General features: G+C 44.2%; 4 protein-coding genes across 4 annotated transcripts; 3 read left to right on the top strand and 1 right to left on the bottom strand.

Annotated features, from left to right (window-relative positions):
* Nucleotides 1–8,369: 8,369 nt before the first annotated feature.
* On the top strand, nucleotides 8,370–10,003 carry N7455_003619 (uncharacterized protein; the record flags this gene model as incomplete). Its single annotated transcript, XM_040959981.2, has 3 exons — nucleotides 8,370–9,132; nucleotides 9,198–9,509; nucleotides 9,600–10,003. The coding sequence occupies 3 exons, from the start codon at nucleotides 8,370–8,372 to the stop codon at nucleotides 10,001–10,003; spliced, it is 1,479 nt and encodes a 492-aa protein (XP_040809563.2).
* Nucleotides 10,004–10,194: 191 nt separating this feature from the next.
* N7455_003618 (uncharacterized protein) lies at nucleotides 10,195–10,407 on the top strand (the record flags this gene model as incomplete). Its single annotated transcript, XM_065604531.1, has 1 exon — nucleotides 10,195–10,407. The coding sequence occupies one exon, from the start codon at nucleotides 10,195–10,197 to the stop codon at nucleotides 10,405–10,407; it is 213 nt and encodes a 70-aa protein (XP_065463022.1).
* Nucleotides 10,408–11,788: 1,381 nt separating this feature from the next.
* Nucleotides 11,789–12,956, top strand: N7455_003617 (uncharacterized protein; the record flags this gene model as incomplete). The annotated part of the gene is made up of 4 exons (XM_040960029.1): nucleotides 11,789–11,887; nucleotides 11,943–12,227; nucleotides 12,279–12,605; nucleotides 12,660–12,956. The coding sequence occupies 4 exons, from the start codon at nucleotides 11,789–11,791 to the stop codon at nucleotides 12,954–12,956; spliced, it is 1,008 nt and encodes a 335-aa protein (XP_040809548.1).
* A 627-nt stretch (nucleotides 12,957–13,583) lies between these two features.
* Nucleotides 13,584–14,033, bottom strand: N7455_003616 (YjgH family protein; the record flags this gene model as incomplete). The annotated part of the gene is made up of 1 exon (XM_040959958.1): nucleotides 13,584–14,033. The coding sequence occupies one exon, from the start codon at nucleotides 14,031–14,033 to the stop codon at nucleotides 13,584–13,586; it is 450 nt and encodes a 149-aa protein (XP_040809577.1).
* Nucleotides 14,034–14,563: the final 530 nt, after the last annotated feature.

Here is a 14,563-nt window from a genome sequence, read left to right as displayed (position 1 = left end):
TGTGTCTTTGGGCGTAAGGAGCTATAAACTGGCGAAGCGTTTCCTTATACTAATCACTCTAGTCTGTGTCGTTCTCCGACGTACCCTATACCTTACTTGAGAAGAAGTGAAGCTTATACTGGGGTGTAAGAATTGTTCCAATCGTATAGAGACTACTATAGATCTCTTTTGTCTTTATATAGTAAGATATAAGCTTTACCATCTTAGCATTAAGGGCTTATATAGACTGCGCCAAAACCCGAGAATGGGTAAGAGAAATCGACCCGCAACCCGAACCCGCAAACCCGATGGGTGTTACCAGCCAATTCTTCAAAGTAAAGAGTGCATTTAAACGAAAATACTAAGTACAAAGAAGGAAAAGAAGAAGAAGAGAGGAAACGTGTGCGACAGGACCTTTGTAGATCCTCGTCCTGTCTCTTCGTACAAACATGTCAAACATCTACAAGTCGGAAACATCTGGCAGAAAACTCTAAAGTCAGGGCGGCTAGTTACGGCAGAAAGTACGGTCCAGTCCCGATCGTCACAATGGGTAGACTCGACCAACCCGCAACCCGCCCCGCAACCCGCGCGGGTTACCCGCGCGGGTTCCCGCAAAAACCCGCGGCTACATAATTTTCCCAATCAAGCCATGGCGAAGTGTATAAAAATGCTGATTCATACTAATAAAATACAGTAATCTACGGCAGTTTTGTTTATACGTCTAAGGCACTCTTCGACTACCGCTATTTCTGACCGCGGTCAGAAATTACGTCTTTATTAGAGTTATTATAGTGTAAGCTAGAAACTATAGGTAGAGTTAGAAAAATATATTTTGTAGATATATATTTTGACAGGGTGTTGTAGTTTTCGTGATTTTCTTAGTTCTTGCGGGTTTTTACGCGGGTTATGCGGGTTTTCGCGGGTTATTTCGCGGGTTATTCGGGTTATACTGCGGGGTTTGCGGGTTATTATAGGCATTATCGCGGGTTTCTGCGGTTTTATATGGGTTTATGCGGGCTCTACCCACTAAAGCTGAATCAGATAAGCCAATTATTATCGTGTAGAGGTTTAGTACTACGATCTATCAACCCGCATTCAAACGCGACATAGTACCCTAGGATGGATTGCTAGGGTCTTTAAGATTCTTCCTATACGTGAGGTCCTTCTACTAAAATCTTTAACTCTACCCTTCCCCGGTACGATGTCTCAAAGCTAATATTCTGACGGGTTTTTATCATCTCTATATGATAGTGATATCAACCTCACCTACCTTACGCCTGAGAACGAGCAGCTCGCTACTATTTCCGAACCCTCTACCAGCTAGCTTGCAATCAATTCATTTGACCCTGAGTTTCTACGCCCACCAATTCCACTCTTAGTCCCTGAAGGTCTTATACGCGTGGGCCCGGACCGCAGAAAGGCATTCGTTCTTTATAACGAAATGGTTGATAAAGAATTTATGGATTGGTGGATTAGAACACAACATGGGGGTCCTAGTAACACTAAGATCAGATGGGACTCGAAGTATCAGTCAAAATCTTGGGATGAATTCGATCAGGTCGCACATAGCTCCGATGGCGCACCTAAGGTAATGTGTAAGCGATGTGGAGCAATCTTGGAGCATCCTCAATCCCTATCATCAGGGACAACAGCACGCCAAGGCACCTCTACGATGGGAAAGCACCTCAAAGGTACTGGCTGTACTAAGGCAGCTCGACACCGTACTCAGAAGTCGGGGATTACTCGGTTTATAAAGGCCACCGTATGCTTATACCTTTTATATTTAGTACTTTACTATTACTAATATATCTACCTTCTAGAACCAGGATTCCTTAGCACGGATGACGTTTAACCAGATAGCCTGGGAGGACTAGCTACTACGATTTCTTACGGTCGCTCGCCTCCCATTCCGGTTGATTGAACACCCTGAATTTCATACATTAGTCGCACTTGCACAAGCAGCGGATTCCCCACCTGAAATTCCCTCCGCGAAAACAATCAGACGCCGTCTTTAAAGCACTGTATAAGAGCGCCAGCAGAGTATCCTACGGAGGCTACCTCCTAGTGCAAAACTATCCGTTGCACTTGATTGCTGGACCTTACCGTTCGCACAGGCCTTTATGGCAGTTACTGGCTATTTTATTGATGAGGACTGGCAGTACCGTGAGATCCTTCTTGGATTCGAACCTCTCCACGGAACCCACTCTGGTATAAACCTTAGTATTGTACTTACAGATGTTCTTGAGAGGCATGATATCAAACATAAGGTACTTGCGATCACAACCGACAATGCTTCGAACAATAAAATATTGGTCGAAAGTCTCCAGTAAACAATGCCAGAAGATACCACTATTGTTAGAGTTCCATATATTGCCTATATCCTCCAGCTAAGTCTCAATGAGCTACTTGGACATATGAAGGCGAGCCCAGTGAATAAGTCAACAGAGACTCGGTGGACAGAACAGCGGTCTCAGTCCGCCCGAACGAACGCGAGGCAGTATAAGCGAGAAATTGTCAATACTTTAAGTAAGGTCAGTTATATCTAATTTCATGATATTATCACCGTTTCTTATACCTTACTAACTATTTTACTAGGTTCGAAACCTCGCTATATACGTGAATGCAAGCCCCCAGCGACGGGATGCATTTTACGCCCTTCAGACTGAATCAGCTAAACTCGCGCCAATACAAGATGTCAAAACGCGATGGAACTCCACTTTTCTTATGCTCCGGCGTGTAAAGCGGCTTCGCCCTTATTTTACGCCGTTTTGTGATGAGTATGAGCGATCGGACCTTGCGTTAGATGACGATGAATGGCGATAGATCGAGTACCTTCTTTGGATCACCCAGCCTTTCTTTGAATTCACCCTTAAACTATCAAAGACAAAGGATGCCACTACCCATTATGTGTTTAAGATCTACAACAAGCTCTTCGAGCACCTTGAGCAATCTGTTACACAGCTCCGACGTAAAAGGGTCCCTTGGAAAACAAATATGCTATAGGCTCTTGAGGCTGCACAGCAGAAACTTAAGGACTATTACGCCGAAACAGATGATATCCGAGGTGATCTTTATACAATTGGAACTATACTTGCTCCTACTAATAAGCTTCGGTTCTTTCAAACCGATGAATGGGAAGAGCAATGGGCTCAGAGGTATCGACGAAGCTTTTAAGACTACCTTATACCATATAAGGCACGTCTTGGAAGTACACAGACGTCTCTACCGTACCAGTCTTCGAAAAGGTCAGGGTCTCGCCTCGATATGATGCTCGGAAGTCAGCAACCTGATAACCTATCGCGTGATGAGCTCTCACAGTATCTTGAAAGTGGTATGTATAAAGTACGACTACTAGTATTATGAAATATAGTACTAATGTATAATAGATACTGTCAATATATCCCCCCTTTTATTCTGGAAGGATAGCCAACATCGATTCCCAGCTCTTATAAGCCTAGCCCGAGATGTGCTTTCGATTCTAGCAACCGGCGCGGGTGTCGAAAGGCTGTTTAACTCTGCTCGGGATATTTGTCACTATCGCCGAGGTAGACTTAACGCCGACACTATTCAGGATCTTATGATGTACCTATATACATCGAGGTTTGACTTCGAAGAAGCCGAGTATACGTTTCTGAAGGAATTCTTCTCTCGCGATGAGGTCGAGACAGCCAACGAAGAGCAGAATGATGGTCTTTATATATGCGAGTTTGATCCGATTAGCGATGATGAGGAAGATGGGATGATGGTAGAGATCAGTAATAGAGGGGAGACCGAGCAGCCTACTCTATCAACTAGTAACGATGATCAAGAACCAGAGTGTGATACCCCACTACCCATACCCAAGGAAGGGAATACTCAGGTACGTGGATTTGTTAGATCCCGGAAACGTACAAGGCAGGATAACGATAAATGGGAATACCATTAGCTTCAAATTGATAACTGTGTTATTTACAATCTAAGCATATATAGGAAATATAGTATAATAGTAGCAGTCGAGGGAGGTTTTAGGCTTGATTTCTGACCGCGGTCAGAAACAGTATAGGCTAAAGTGGCTTTTCACGTATAAGTAATTTCTGATAGCCGTTAGAAATAGTAGTGGTATATTTGAATTAGAGCGGGCTGTAGGAGCTTTTACCCTCTTAAGGTGAAAAGGAAATACAATAAGATACAGGTAAGAAATGCACAATTTATGTAGATACGACTCTTCCTATTAGGCCTCGCCCTTACCCGTGGGTAGACGGGTTTTACCCGACCCATACCCATTTCTTGGCGGGTTTTGGGTTCAAAGTTCGGACCCAGGGTCGGGTACGGGTTTTGATATTAGACCCGTACCCAACCCGCGGGTTACCCACGGGTTGATAAACAATGCAAACATAGATAATCTTGTGATATACATAAATTGTGCATTTCTGTGCTGTATTTATATGTATTTGGCTTACAAGCGGTATACTTTTGAAGGAACTAGATTGAGTATGAACAGCTTCAATTGTATAACTAACTAATAAACTATAAACTGATCATCATGATGCCGTGGGCGCTTTCTAGATCTTCCAGAGACACGCTGTTGAGTCTCGGGTAGAGGAACCTCTTCCTCGTTGTCATCATTATATCCTTCAATATCCGGTTCAGATGTAACACTTTTTCTCCTCTTTCCAAGAACACGTTCTGAGAGACCTTGCGTTGCTGATTCAGCTTGAACAAAGAGTACAACCTCTTGCGTACCATCGCTGTTATCCTCCTCATTATCACTAATCGGCTCCACGGTATCTTCAAGTTGTTAGTTATCTTTCTCTTCATTCTCCACTTCTGTTTCCCCCTCAGAAAGATACTCTTTCCGAAAAGCAATTGTATCTTCCTCGATCTGAAATTCTGTTGTACAACGATACAACATAAGCTCCTGAATTGTTGTAGCACTCAGTGAACCTCGTCGATAGTAACAAACATCCCGAGCAGTATTAAATAGCCGCTCAACACCCGCGCCAGTGGCAGGGATCGAGAGAACATCACGCGCGAGCTTTGCAAGTGTGGGGAATGTAGCCTGGTTTTCCTTCCAGAATGTGCGTATTGCTACAGCAGGAGTAGTTGCTAATGTATATTTAGTAGCGAAATTTAGTAATTTGCAGAGAGAGCATACTTACTACCATCAAGATAACTTGCGAGCTCGTCCTGTTGAAAAGCTGGAGGTACCGGAAGGCCAATCATATGATCAAGATCTAGGCTTAAACTAAGCGTAGAAGGCTCTTGACTGCTACCGGTCTGTTCCTCCGATCGACGTTGCTTATACGGTTCAAAGTAGTCCATAAAGCTTTGCCGATATCTAGTAACCAACTCGGGGCCGCCGCCCCAGTCTTTACTCCGGAAGAACCGGAGTTTATACTGTGGAGCAAGCATTGTACCAATAGCGAAAAGATCACCATGGACATCCTCTGTCTTGCTGTAGTACTGTCTCAGCTTTTCTTCGGCCGCATGAAGAGCGGTAAGCATGAGCTTCTTCTAGGCTACGTTCTTCCTTGTAAGCTGTTTAATCGACTTCTCAAGATGATCAAAAAGCTTGTTGTAGATAGCAAAGATAAGATGGACAGTGATATCCTTTGTCTTTGATAGTGCAGTCGTGAACCGGAAGAATGGCTGTGTGATCAAGAGTAGATAATCAATCTGGCGCCATTGCTCTTGATCAAGCTGGAGGTAAGGATGGCCATACTTCGAACAAAACTCATCTAAGGTAGATTGCAGTCGTTTAGCACGGCGAAGCATTAAGAACGTCGAATTCCATCGCGTACGGACGTCCTGTATTGGAACAAGGGCTTTAGAGCTTGTCTGAAGACTACAGAAAGCTTCACGGCGCTGTGGACTCGCGTTAATAAAAACGGCTAAGCTTCGAAGCTAAAACTAGGTTAGAATTAGATCTTCTATAACTCTTAGAGGAGCAAACCTTATTAAGAGTGTCAATGATCTCCCGCTTCTGATGCCTAGAACGAACTGATTGCTCCTGGCAGTCAGTCCATTCGACTTGAGTAGTGTTGTTCTTTGGCTCTGCCTTCATCTGACCGAGAAGTTGCTTCAAACTTAGTTGGATAACATGGGCCATGCATGGAACTCGAACAATTGCTGTGTTATCGCCAAGGTTAAGGGACTGGACCGTTTCTTGGATGCTTGCTACCAAGGTGTTGTTATTTGATGCATTATCGGTAGTGATTGTAAGCACTCGATCGGTTAAATTGTACTTCTGTAGAAGCTGTAATAGAACAGCACTAAAGTTGACACCAGAGTGTGTTCCACTAAGTGGCTCAAACCCAAGAAGTAGCTCACGGTAGTTCCAGTCCGTATCGATAAAATATCCAGTGACTGCCATAAATGCCTGCTGGAAAGGAGATGTCCAACAGTCAAGGGCAATTGAAATCTTTCCATCTTGAGGTAAGCTTTCTAGTATACTCTGATGGCGTTCGATCACTGTGGTGCGTAGTCGGCTCCGTGCTACCTTTGCAGATAGAATATTAAGCTTCTTTGGGGCTTTTTGGGCCATAGTAATAATATCCTGGAATCCTGGGTGCTCTAAGAGCTGGAAAGGTACTCTTGATTCAGTGATAAATCGAAGAAGACATTGTTCCCATTTTTCTTGGCTGAATAGGGTCTCGGTAGAAAGGGATGGCGCCTATAGAAGTAGTTAAAATCAGCGTATTTCTTAATAAGGAACAAGTAGGCTATTATACCGCTTGGATAAATTGCCTCAAATCTTGGCTTCTTGGCTTTTTGCTACAGCTTGCAGCATGTTTCTTCATCGTTGAAGTTCCATCCCCAAGCCCTGAATGGTTGAGAAGAGCTCTGCAATACTTACACATCACTTTTGGTTCCCCATTAGTAGCCTTAGACACTTGATCAAAGTGATTCCAAATATCAGAAGAGTGTCGTGAATCCCAACGCAAGCGCTTTCTTCTTCCAAAGTCTGTTTGTAGCCACCATTGTACAAATTCAATTGTCATTGCTTTAGAGTATACCACATATAGATTGACACGGTCGGGTCGAATAGTCTCGAGGCTAGATGGAACAGGAGGTGAAAATAATCCTGGTTGAATAGAATCGGAATCGATGACTGAGCTTGCGACGTATGGAAATGTTCGTTGGCTCACAGATAGATCAGGGGTGAGATCGTCTGATGGGAGAAGTTGAAGGTTATTTGGCAGTGGTAGGTCTAAATCATATGAAGATGATCCGTAAGCATCAGTGAATTGAGACATCTAGTAAGATACCAATAGACGAGCACTTGGGTAAGGATTGTGAGAACTTTGGAAGACTTACAAAAAAAATCCTAGTGTGTGGACATTGATTCTGGGGCCTCGCGAAACCCTGCTCTTCTAGATGAAAAAGATGATAGATCAATAAAGGCCCACATAGGTAGAAAAAAGCTATACTGATTGGCTTACGGCTTACATGAATAATGGGTAACCTGTGGGTTACCCGCCAAGAACCCGTAAATCTATGGGTAACCTATGGGTAACCCGCTGGAAGCCTTGTAGCGATTAGTTGACCAAGTCCATGGTTGGGTAGAGGTCCTAAGTTAAGACGCAGCAAAGGTAAAAGAGCACTTGGTTAGATTACTTATAGATAAATGAATGTATAGCGACTATTCTGAGACCAAACGATTATGTTCAGTTCTAAAAATTGTGATTTTACAATTCATATTGTCTATGCAGAAAATGTTCCAACTATACTTCATGTTTATATATATATTTCCGCACTCCTAAGAACCGTTTCAACTAACTTTGATTTTTACAACCACGATAATGTCATGAAGTCCTTAAAATCAAAATGCAATCTGTTACCATCATTTATTGATTTGAAAACAAGGCAATTTCTCAATATTACGTAGGAGAAAAGACATTCATGACCAAAAGTTAAAGAGGTGACCGGAACACATGTAAATAACAGTATTTTATTATGGTTAATCAGCAGTTTTATACATTTTCGCATGAACTAATTGGGAGATTTATGCTATAATGGGTTCTTGGCGGGTACCCATGGGTACCCGCCAAGAACCCACGGGTTTTACGGGTATGGGTTTTGGGTCTTGGGTATAAACCCAACCCGTGGGTACGGGTCCTGAAGTTGGACCCAAACCCGACCCAAAGCGAGGTCTAGTTCATATCCCGGTGGACTAGACCTATTGTGGGGTCAGGTGACCCCAAAAATAGGTTCAGATAGTTAGTTTGGCCTCAGCCTCACTCCCTCCCTTCCTCTTTCTCCCCCTCTCTCTCTTCGTCCTTTTTTCTTTCTTTTTTTACAGAGATCTCAATTCATGCAGTTTTCTCTGCCTTTTGCTCCCTATCTGTAGCCCCCAGAGAATCCAATTGGCTCCGCAGGTTTATGTTCCGTTGAGACACCTCACTAGCATAATGACGGCAACACTACCCCTGGAACTGTTATTCCAGATCGCAACTCTTCTGCAAACTGATGGAAATCCTCTAGTTCCATGCACTTGTGTTTGTCGCTCATGGCAGGCGGCTTTTGAACCCCTCATCTACTCCAACCTAGCTGTCTATAGTGACGATAAACACAAAGAAGAGGGGCAACGTGGAATTTCTCTCCAAAATTTCCAAAAGCTCATATCCGGCGATCATGCTATACGGAAAACCTACATCCGAAAGCTTGAATACAATATCCTCGTCCCCTACGAAGTCTTAGACTGGATCGCACGCAAACACCGGGAGAGTCCTGAAAATTATAGTACAGATAACCCTATCCGAAAGGACAACGATCTAGCTTTTCAGACAGCTATGGTTAGCCTTTTCCAAGAGCTTCAATCATGGGATCAAAATTCCCGTCTGAGATTAAATCTGGCTATTCGAGGTCGTCGGCAAGGTCTTGCACCGGAACCACATACTCAGCACTCAGAAATCGCCGCTGACTATCGTTGGGATTATCGAGATGGGCGTATATTATCGATTCCCCCATACAGAGCGCGGTTCCTCAAGGATATGTCGGATCTACCATCTCTTCCGTGCATTGAGAAGCTCTCTTTTCTAAACGGTAATCAAATCTGGACTGGCGCAATGCGGACTATAATTCAACGTTGTACCCAAATCGTTGAATTGGAGCTAGATCTTGAGGAATTCGTCCGTCCAGACCACCTGGAGTATATACAGGCACGTCGCGAAGGTGAGCTATATCCTTTTTGCTGTGAACGTCCATTAACCCTAGGAATTTTACTAATAGCTATATAGCGTTGTCTTCTTTAGTCGATTCTATTCCGAAGAGCCTAAGAGTGCTACTCTATCAAGGACATGATGATGCCCCGTGGAAACCGGCCATGTCCCCACTCAATGTCATCCCTTCTGGTGTTGATAGTGTGAGCTCCAATTTACGAGATCTCAGTATTCACCTTCAGCAACTGAAGTTGGTGAACACCACTATCGCATATGACTTTTTGTGTCCTTTGGATGAAAAAGGTCAGCCTAAACCGGGTTCTTTGCAGTTGAACTGGCCCTACCTAGAGGTATTAGAACTTGAGGGTATACCACCTTGGCTTCCTTCAGGTAAGAAATCGGTCCCTCCTGGAACAAGAAAGCACCAAAAGAAAAAGTTGAAGTATATCCAAGACGTCTAATAACAAACAAATCAAATAGGAGAATCAACTTATCATAACACACCGGAAGGCCAAAGCGAAATCGACGAGATTGAAAATTGGGAAGATGTGATATGCGATGTCGAAGCGGGATGGGGCTGGCCGGAATTACCGACTGAAGAACATTTCCATCGACTTCTCATATCGCTCGGCTATGCGGCCCAGCGTATGCCCCGTTTAAAGAACGTGAAAATTGAGGTGGAGAGCCATCGCCAGTTTACCTTCTGTCTCCAGAACAAGGCCGACCAGATTATCTTGAAATGGGAATGTTTTTACCCATATCGGCCAGATAGTAGGATGGCAAAGGCGTGGGATTTTGACTTGGATGATGTGAAAAGTCACCCTCAATACGAGGATAAAAGTTCTGTGATACTTCGGACCTGGCCGCCTAACACCCCTATCTAGCCCGCTGGATCAAGACACAGGAATTACAAAGGCAACTGCGCTCTCTTTGGCGAAGCACGGTGCACGAAGACTTGCCGTTGCAGGTCTCAATTTTGAGGGGGCTTTAGGGGTCTTTTCCAAGGCAAAGACGTCGTGGCTTTCCTCGAGGATGCACATTTATCGTTCAAATCCGAAGGCATATGCAACCCACGATGTCCTTTGCCAAATTTCTTATTCATTACGCCGCAATGGGTGACTGTACGGAACTCCTTCTTTATCTGCTACAATGGAAGCAGGGGGCAGCAAAGGAGGACCGCGACCAGAATAAGCGAACTCCTCTCCTGGGCTGCGGAATATGGGGCATTGCGTGTGATCGAAATTCTGCTGGAGAACGGGGCAAAGTTAATTCTATGGATGATATGTAATTAACAGAAGCCTATCTGAGAAAGAGTGGGGGGACGGAGAGAGGTGCTAAGCGGGCTAGTATCTTGAGAAAACTCGGAATGCTCTAATGGATTCAACATGATTAACCCTAATTCCCGAAAGCAATGTGCACACTACAGTGCTGTACTACAACTGTATCTATTTGTGTATGTGAGGTAGACTGTACAGTAGGTAGGTAGGCAGGTAGACTCCATAGAAATTCATTTGACCATCTGCAGACAACTATTTTTGTGATATCTTGGTAGCTGACGGTTGAATGACGCCCACAGCTAGACTGCGACAACGCCCATGAAAGTGGAGACACTTTTAGCGTCGCCAAGACATATGCGGGCACTCTTGGCAAGGTGGGTACTGCCAAGAACTAATTATACACATAAAATAGCCTAATAGGGTAATTTTTGCATTATTTTTGCATAAGGGTGGGCGATGGGCGTTAAATTCCAAAAGGCCCACGGGCCGTGGACACTTCCTAGTGCCCATGGACGGGCGATGTCGCAGTCTATAGGTGACCACGCCTCCTATTTACTTTTCAATGAATATATCTTTATAATTCATTATGTTGATAAAGTATTCAGTGGAAAGTCTATTGGTTAACGAAACAGCTGTAAAAAACAGAGATAAATCATCAATTTTATCCAGCCAAAAGAGGAAAGGCGTCAAGAAATTATATATATGCAGGTTCATGCGGGTCGATGGAGGTTGAACCTCAAAGAACCTCTGGAGGTTAATGGGCGGTTGGAGGTTAGTAAGGTTGGAACCTCACCTCAAGAGGTGAGGTTCGAGGTTCCGGGGTAGGGACCCATGCGGAGGTTCAAAGCCAGGTCTAATTAATACAGGGCATTTCTTCATATCTTATGCAGGTCACGTTTTTCTGCATGTTTGCATTGTTTACAGTCCCATGGGACCGGACTGGGTACCCTAGTCCCATCTCTTGGCACTCCCATGGGACCATATGGGAGTCCTATCTAGTCCCATGGGAGTGGTCCCATGGGACCAAATGGTGGGAGTTGGCAAGGTCTAGTCAGACCACTGTGCCAGTACAACACGGTGATCTTTAGTCTGCTAAACCCTCCCGATACCGGAACAAATGTTGAGCCATTCAGAGTCGCTCCTCTAGCCACAGCAAAGAGCCCATTTTTCCCAAACTCCCTGAGCATTGGTGATTACTAATAAATTAATTTGGAAGGCTTTCAAATCAACCCTGGCCCACAGTTGATTTGCAATGCTTTCAAATGCTTCTTGAATAATAATTGATTGTATCTTTTCTATTCCACGAGACGACCATAAATCTAGATAGCGCCCACCGTATTACGGTATACAGGTCTCTTTTAGAAAGTCTCAGAACACTTCGCATATTTCATCATGTCATCCAATATCACTCATGTGGCAGTCCTTGGCGCAACTGGACAGACGGGCAGCGTCATTGTGAACGCTCTTCTCGACTCCAAATCACCGGAATTCGTTCGAGACCCCTTTCCCCTTTACTTTGTGGCTACCATACTAAGATCAACTTCAGAAAGTCACGAGTCTCACTAGACCGTCCTCTCTTCAAAAGCCGGCGGTCATCGAGCTGGCAAAGAGAGGGGTGGGGATTGTGGCTGCTGATCTGAATGGACCTGCCGAAGAATTGGAAAAGGGACTTGCGGGAGTAGATGTTGTGATATCCACCATCTATGGTGGTAACCTCATGGATGAAATCCCACTCATGGATGCATCCAAATCCGTTGGTGTCAAACGATATTTGCCGTGCTTTTTCGCAACCGTTGCACCTCCGAAGGGGGGGTTGCGATTGAGAGATATGGTAATTTGCCCTAAGGTTTTACTGCTGAGAGTATACTGACGGGCATCGCAGAAAGAGGATGTGCTCAACTATGCCAAGAAACTCAATCTTCCGTATACCGTCATCGACGTGGGTTGGTGGTATCAGGTCACCTTGCCTCGCCTCCCTTCTGGTCGCATCGATTATGCCGTTATGGAAACGATGGACGGCATAGCGGGCGAAGGTAATATTCCTTTTGCTATTACAGACGTCAGAGACGTCGGGAAGTATGTTACCCGCATTATTGTCGATCCGCGGACTCTGAACCGGATGGTTTTGGCCTACAATGAAGTCAAGACACACAGTCAGCTATATGACTTATTGGAAGGTCTCAGCGGTGAGAGAATGGAACGCAAATTTGTAAGTGATCTCCGTATACCTACTATGTCACATGGAAAGCTTACAATTCAACAGGTCCCAATCGAGGCTATTAGGTCCAGCATTTCTGAGATCGAGGCGACAAAGCCAAGCGCAGACTCGGCTGAATTTGTCACACTTTGCCAATATCAATACTGGTACTCCTGTTGTGTTCGTGGAGACAATACACCAACGTACGCCAAGTACTTGGGGTATCTTACCACCAAGGAATTGTATCCAGACGCCGAATGGATTAGCCTGGAGTCGTACGCTCAAGAAGTTCTTGATGGGAAAGCTAAGAGAGTATACGAGCATTTGGAGCACTTGACTCCTGCCAGGGCGGATACGAAATAGACTCTCCCGTTGTAACTGGCAGTGAATACTCCATACCTTTATGAGAGAGCCATCAAATTGAGAGAACCAGGCGTAGATTACTCGTTTTTATAATTTCCTAGAATCGTACAACTCGGCACGGCAACAATATCTTTTAGTAGTCTAGCTCTGTATAAACAAAACAGGCATGAGAAGTTAATCTTGAGTACTCTGTAGAAAGATTTGTATAAAGATTTGCAGAGAAGATACGTAACACCACTACTACTCTGTACTTGGGTCGGAATTGTTAGGTTAATTCTCAGTTTCCCCGCATAGCCGGTTTCAATACAGGTAATCATAAACACTCCCGAGGTCCCGAGTCCCGAGTCCCGAAGTCGATCGATTTTTTCATTGAAAACATATTTATGCAGCATGACTTATAATCGACAATATTGGAACCGCTTTGGCTTACAAATCTTGCAAGTACCTGTGGACGGTTTCAAATTTCATGCTCTGCGATAACGTCTCAGCTGGCCTTCAATTTTCTTATCTTTCCTAATTACCTTAAGTAATGAACATGGGTATCGTCGCCGGTAGCAGTGGTTTTCTCGCCTAATCAACCTGTTTTCTTTCTAGACCTTTCCTAATACATAACAGCATTGTGGAGTTTCAAACCTGCTCCACAATAGCATCTACTTCAACCTCAACAAGCATCCCCTTATTTATAAAACCGCCATTAACCACAATCATTGTGGCAGCAGCCCCTATAATACCATCTGCATGACACTTATGCTTGCCCAAAATCTCATTAAATCCTAGCCCCACGGCCTCACAGTCTTCGTGGCGACTGACAAACATTTTGACGCGAACTATATCCTGCACGCCCCTACCACCAAGACCTTGGATAGCTCGGATACTCTCCTCTAGAGCAACGCACGTCTGTTGTTTTGCATCTTCTGGGTGAAGAATCCGCGGTGCATTAGTGGGAGAAGTCGGATCAACCGCCGTAGTTCCGGAAACGAAGATCTGATTACCATGGCGGATGGCGCGGTAGTAACCAATCTTTTCTTCGTATGGGGATGAGGTGGCAAAGCAGGTTTTCGCTGACCCGGAAGCCATAGCAAAAGGTCGCCCAGCTACATCATATTAGTAAACAACCTTGGAAGAGCTAGATAACATTACCAGAAAAGTGGTAAAGGATGAATCGGAGGATTTTATTTTCGTTTTCCAAGTAGTGAAGCTTTCCTTCTTTCGATGGCCAGAATGAGATAAATATGAAGTGGCATCCGAATGAGTCACAATTATGTGGGGTTTCTGACTAGGTAGCGGCACCATGACATTGATCCCCAGATAAATGAATTGGGTCCGTATGCATGATAAAACTAGTCGCTCAGTGGTGCAGTTAAGTACAATGGATTCGGAAACTGCAAAGAACTATGCGTCCATTATGTATGTATGATCAATCGACTCCTAAGGATTTATTTTTACATTTTTATTTTGTGCTAAGCTAAGCCCTGAGAGAGGAATTTGTTAAATACTTCTACACTGAATGCATTTGAGAAGAAAAGCTAACTTGGAATTGATGAAGCTATTCTTCATGGGCAATAGCAATGCAAAATACGAATGCTTTGGCCAATCTCGAACGTAGT

This window comes from Penicillium solitum, assembly GCF_028829755.1.
Source record: "Penicillium solitum strain IBT 25940 chromosome Unknown utg000001l_segment0_segment0, whole genome shotgun sequence".
In the NCBI taxonomy this organism is placed as follows: Eukaryota; Fungi; Ascomycota; class Eurotiomycetes; order Eurotiales; family Aspergillaceae; genus Penicillium; species Penicillium solitum.
This window is presented reverse-complemented; position numbering and strand designations above follow the sequence as displayed.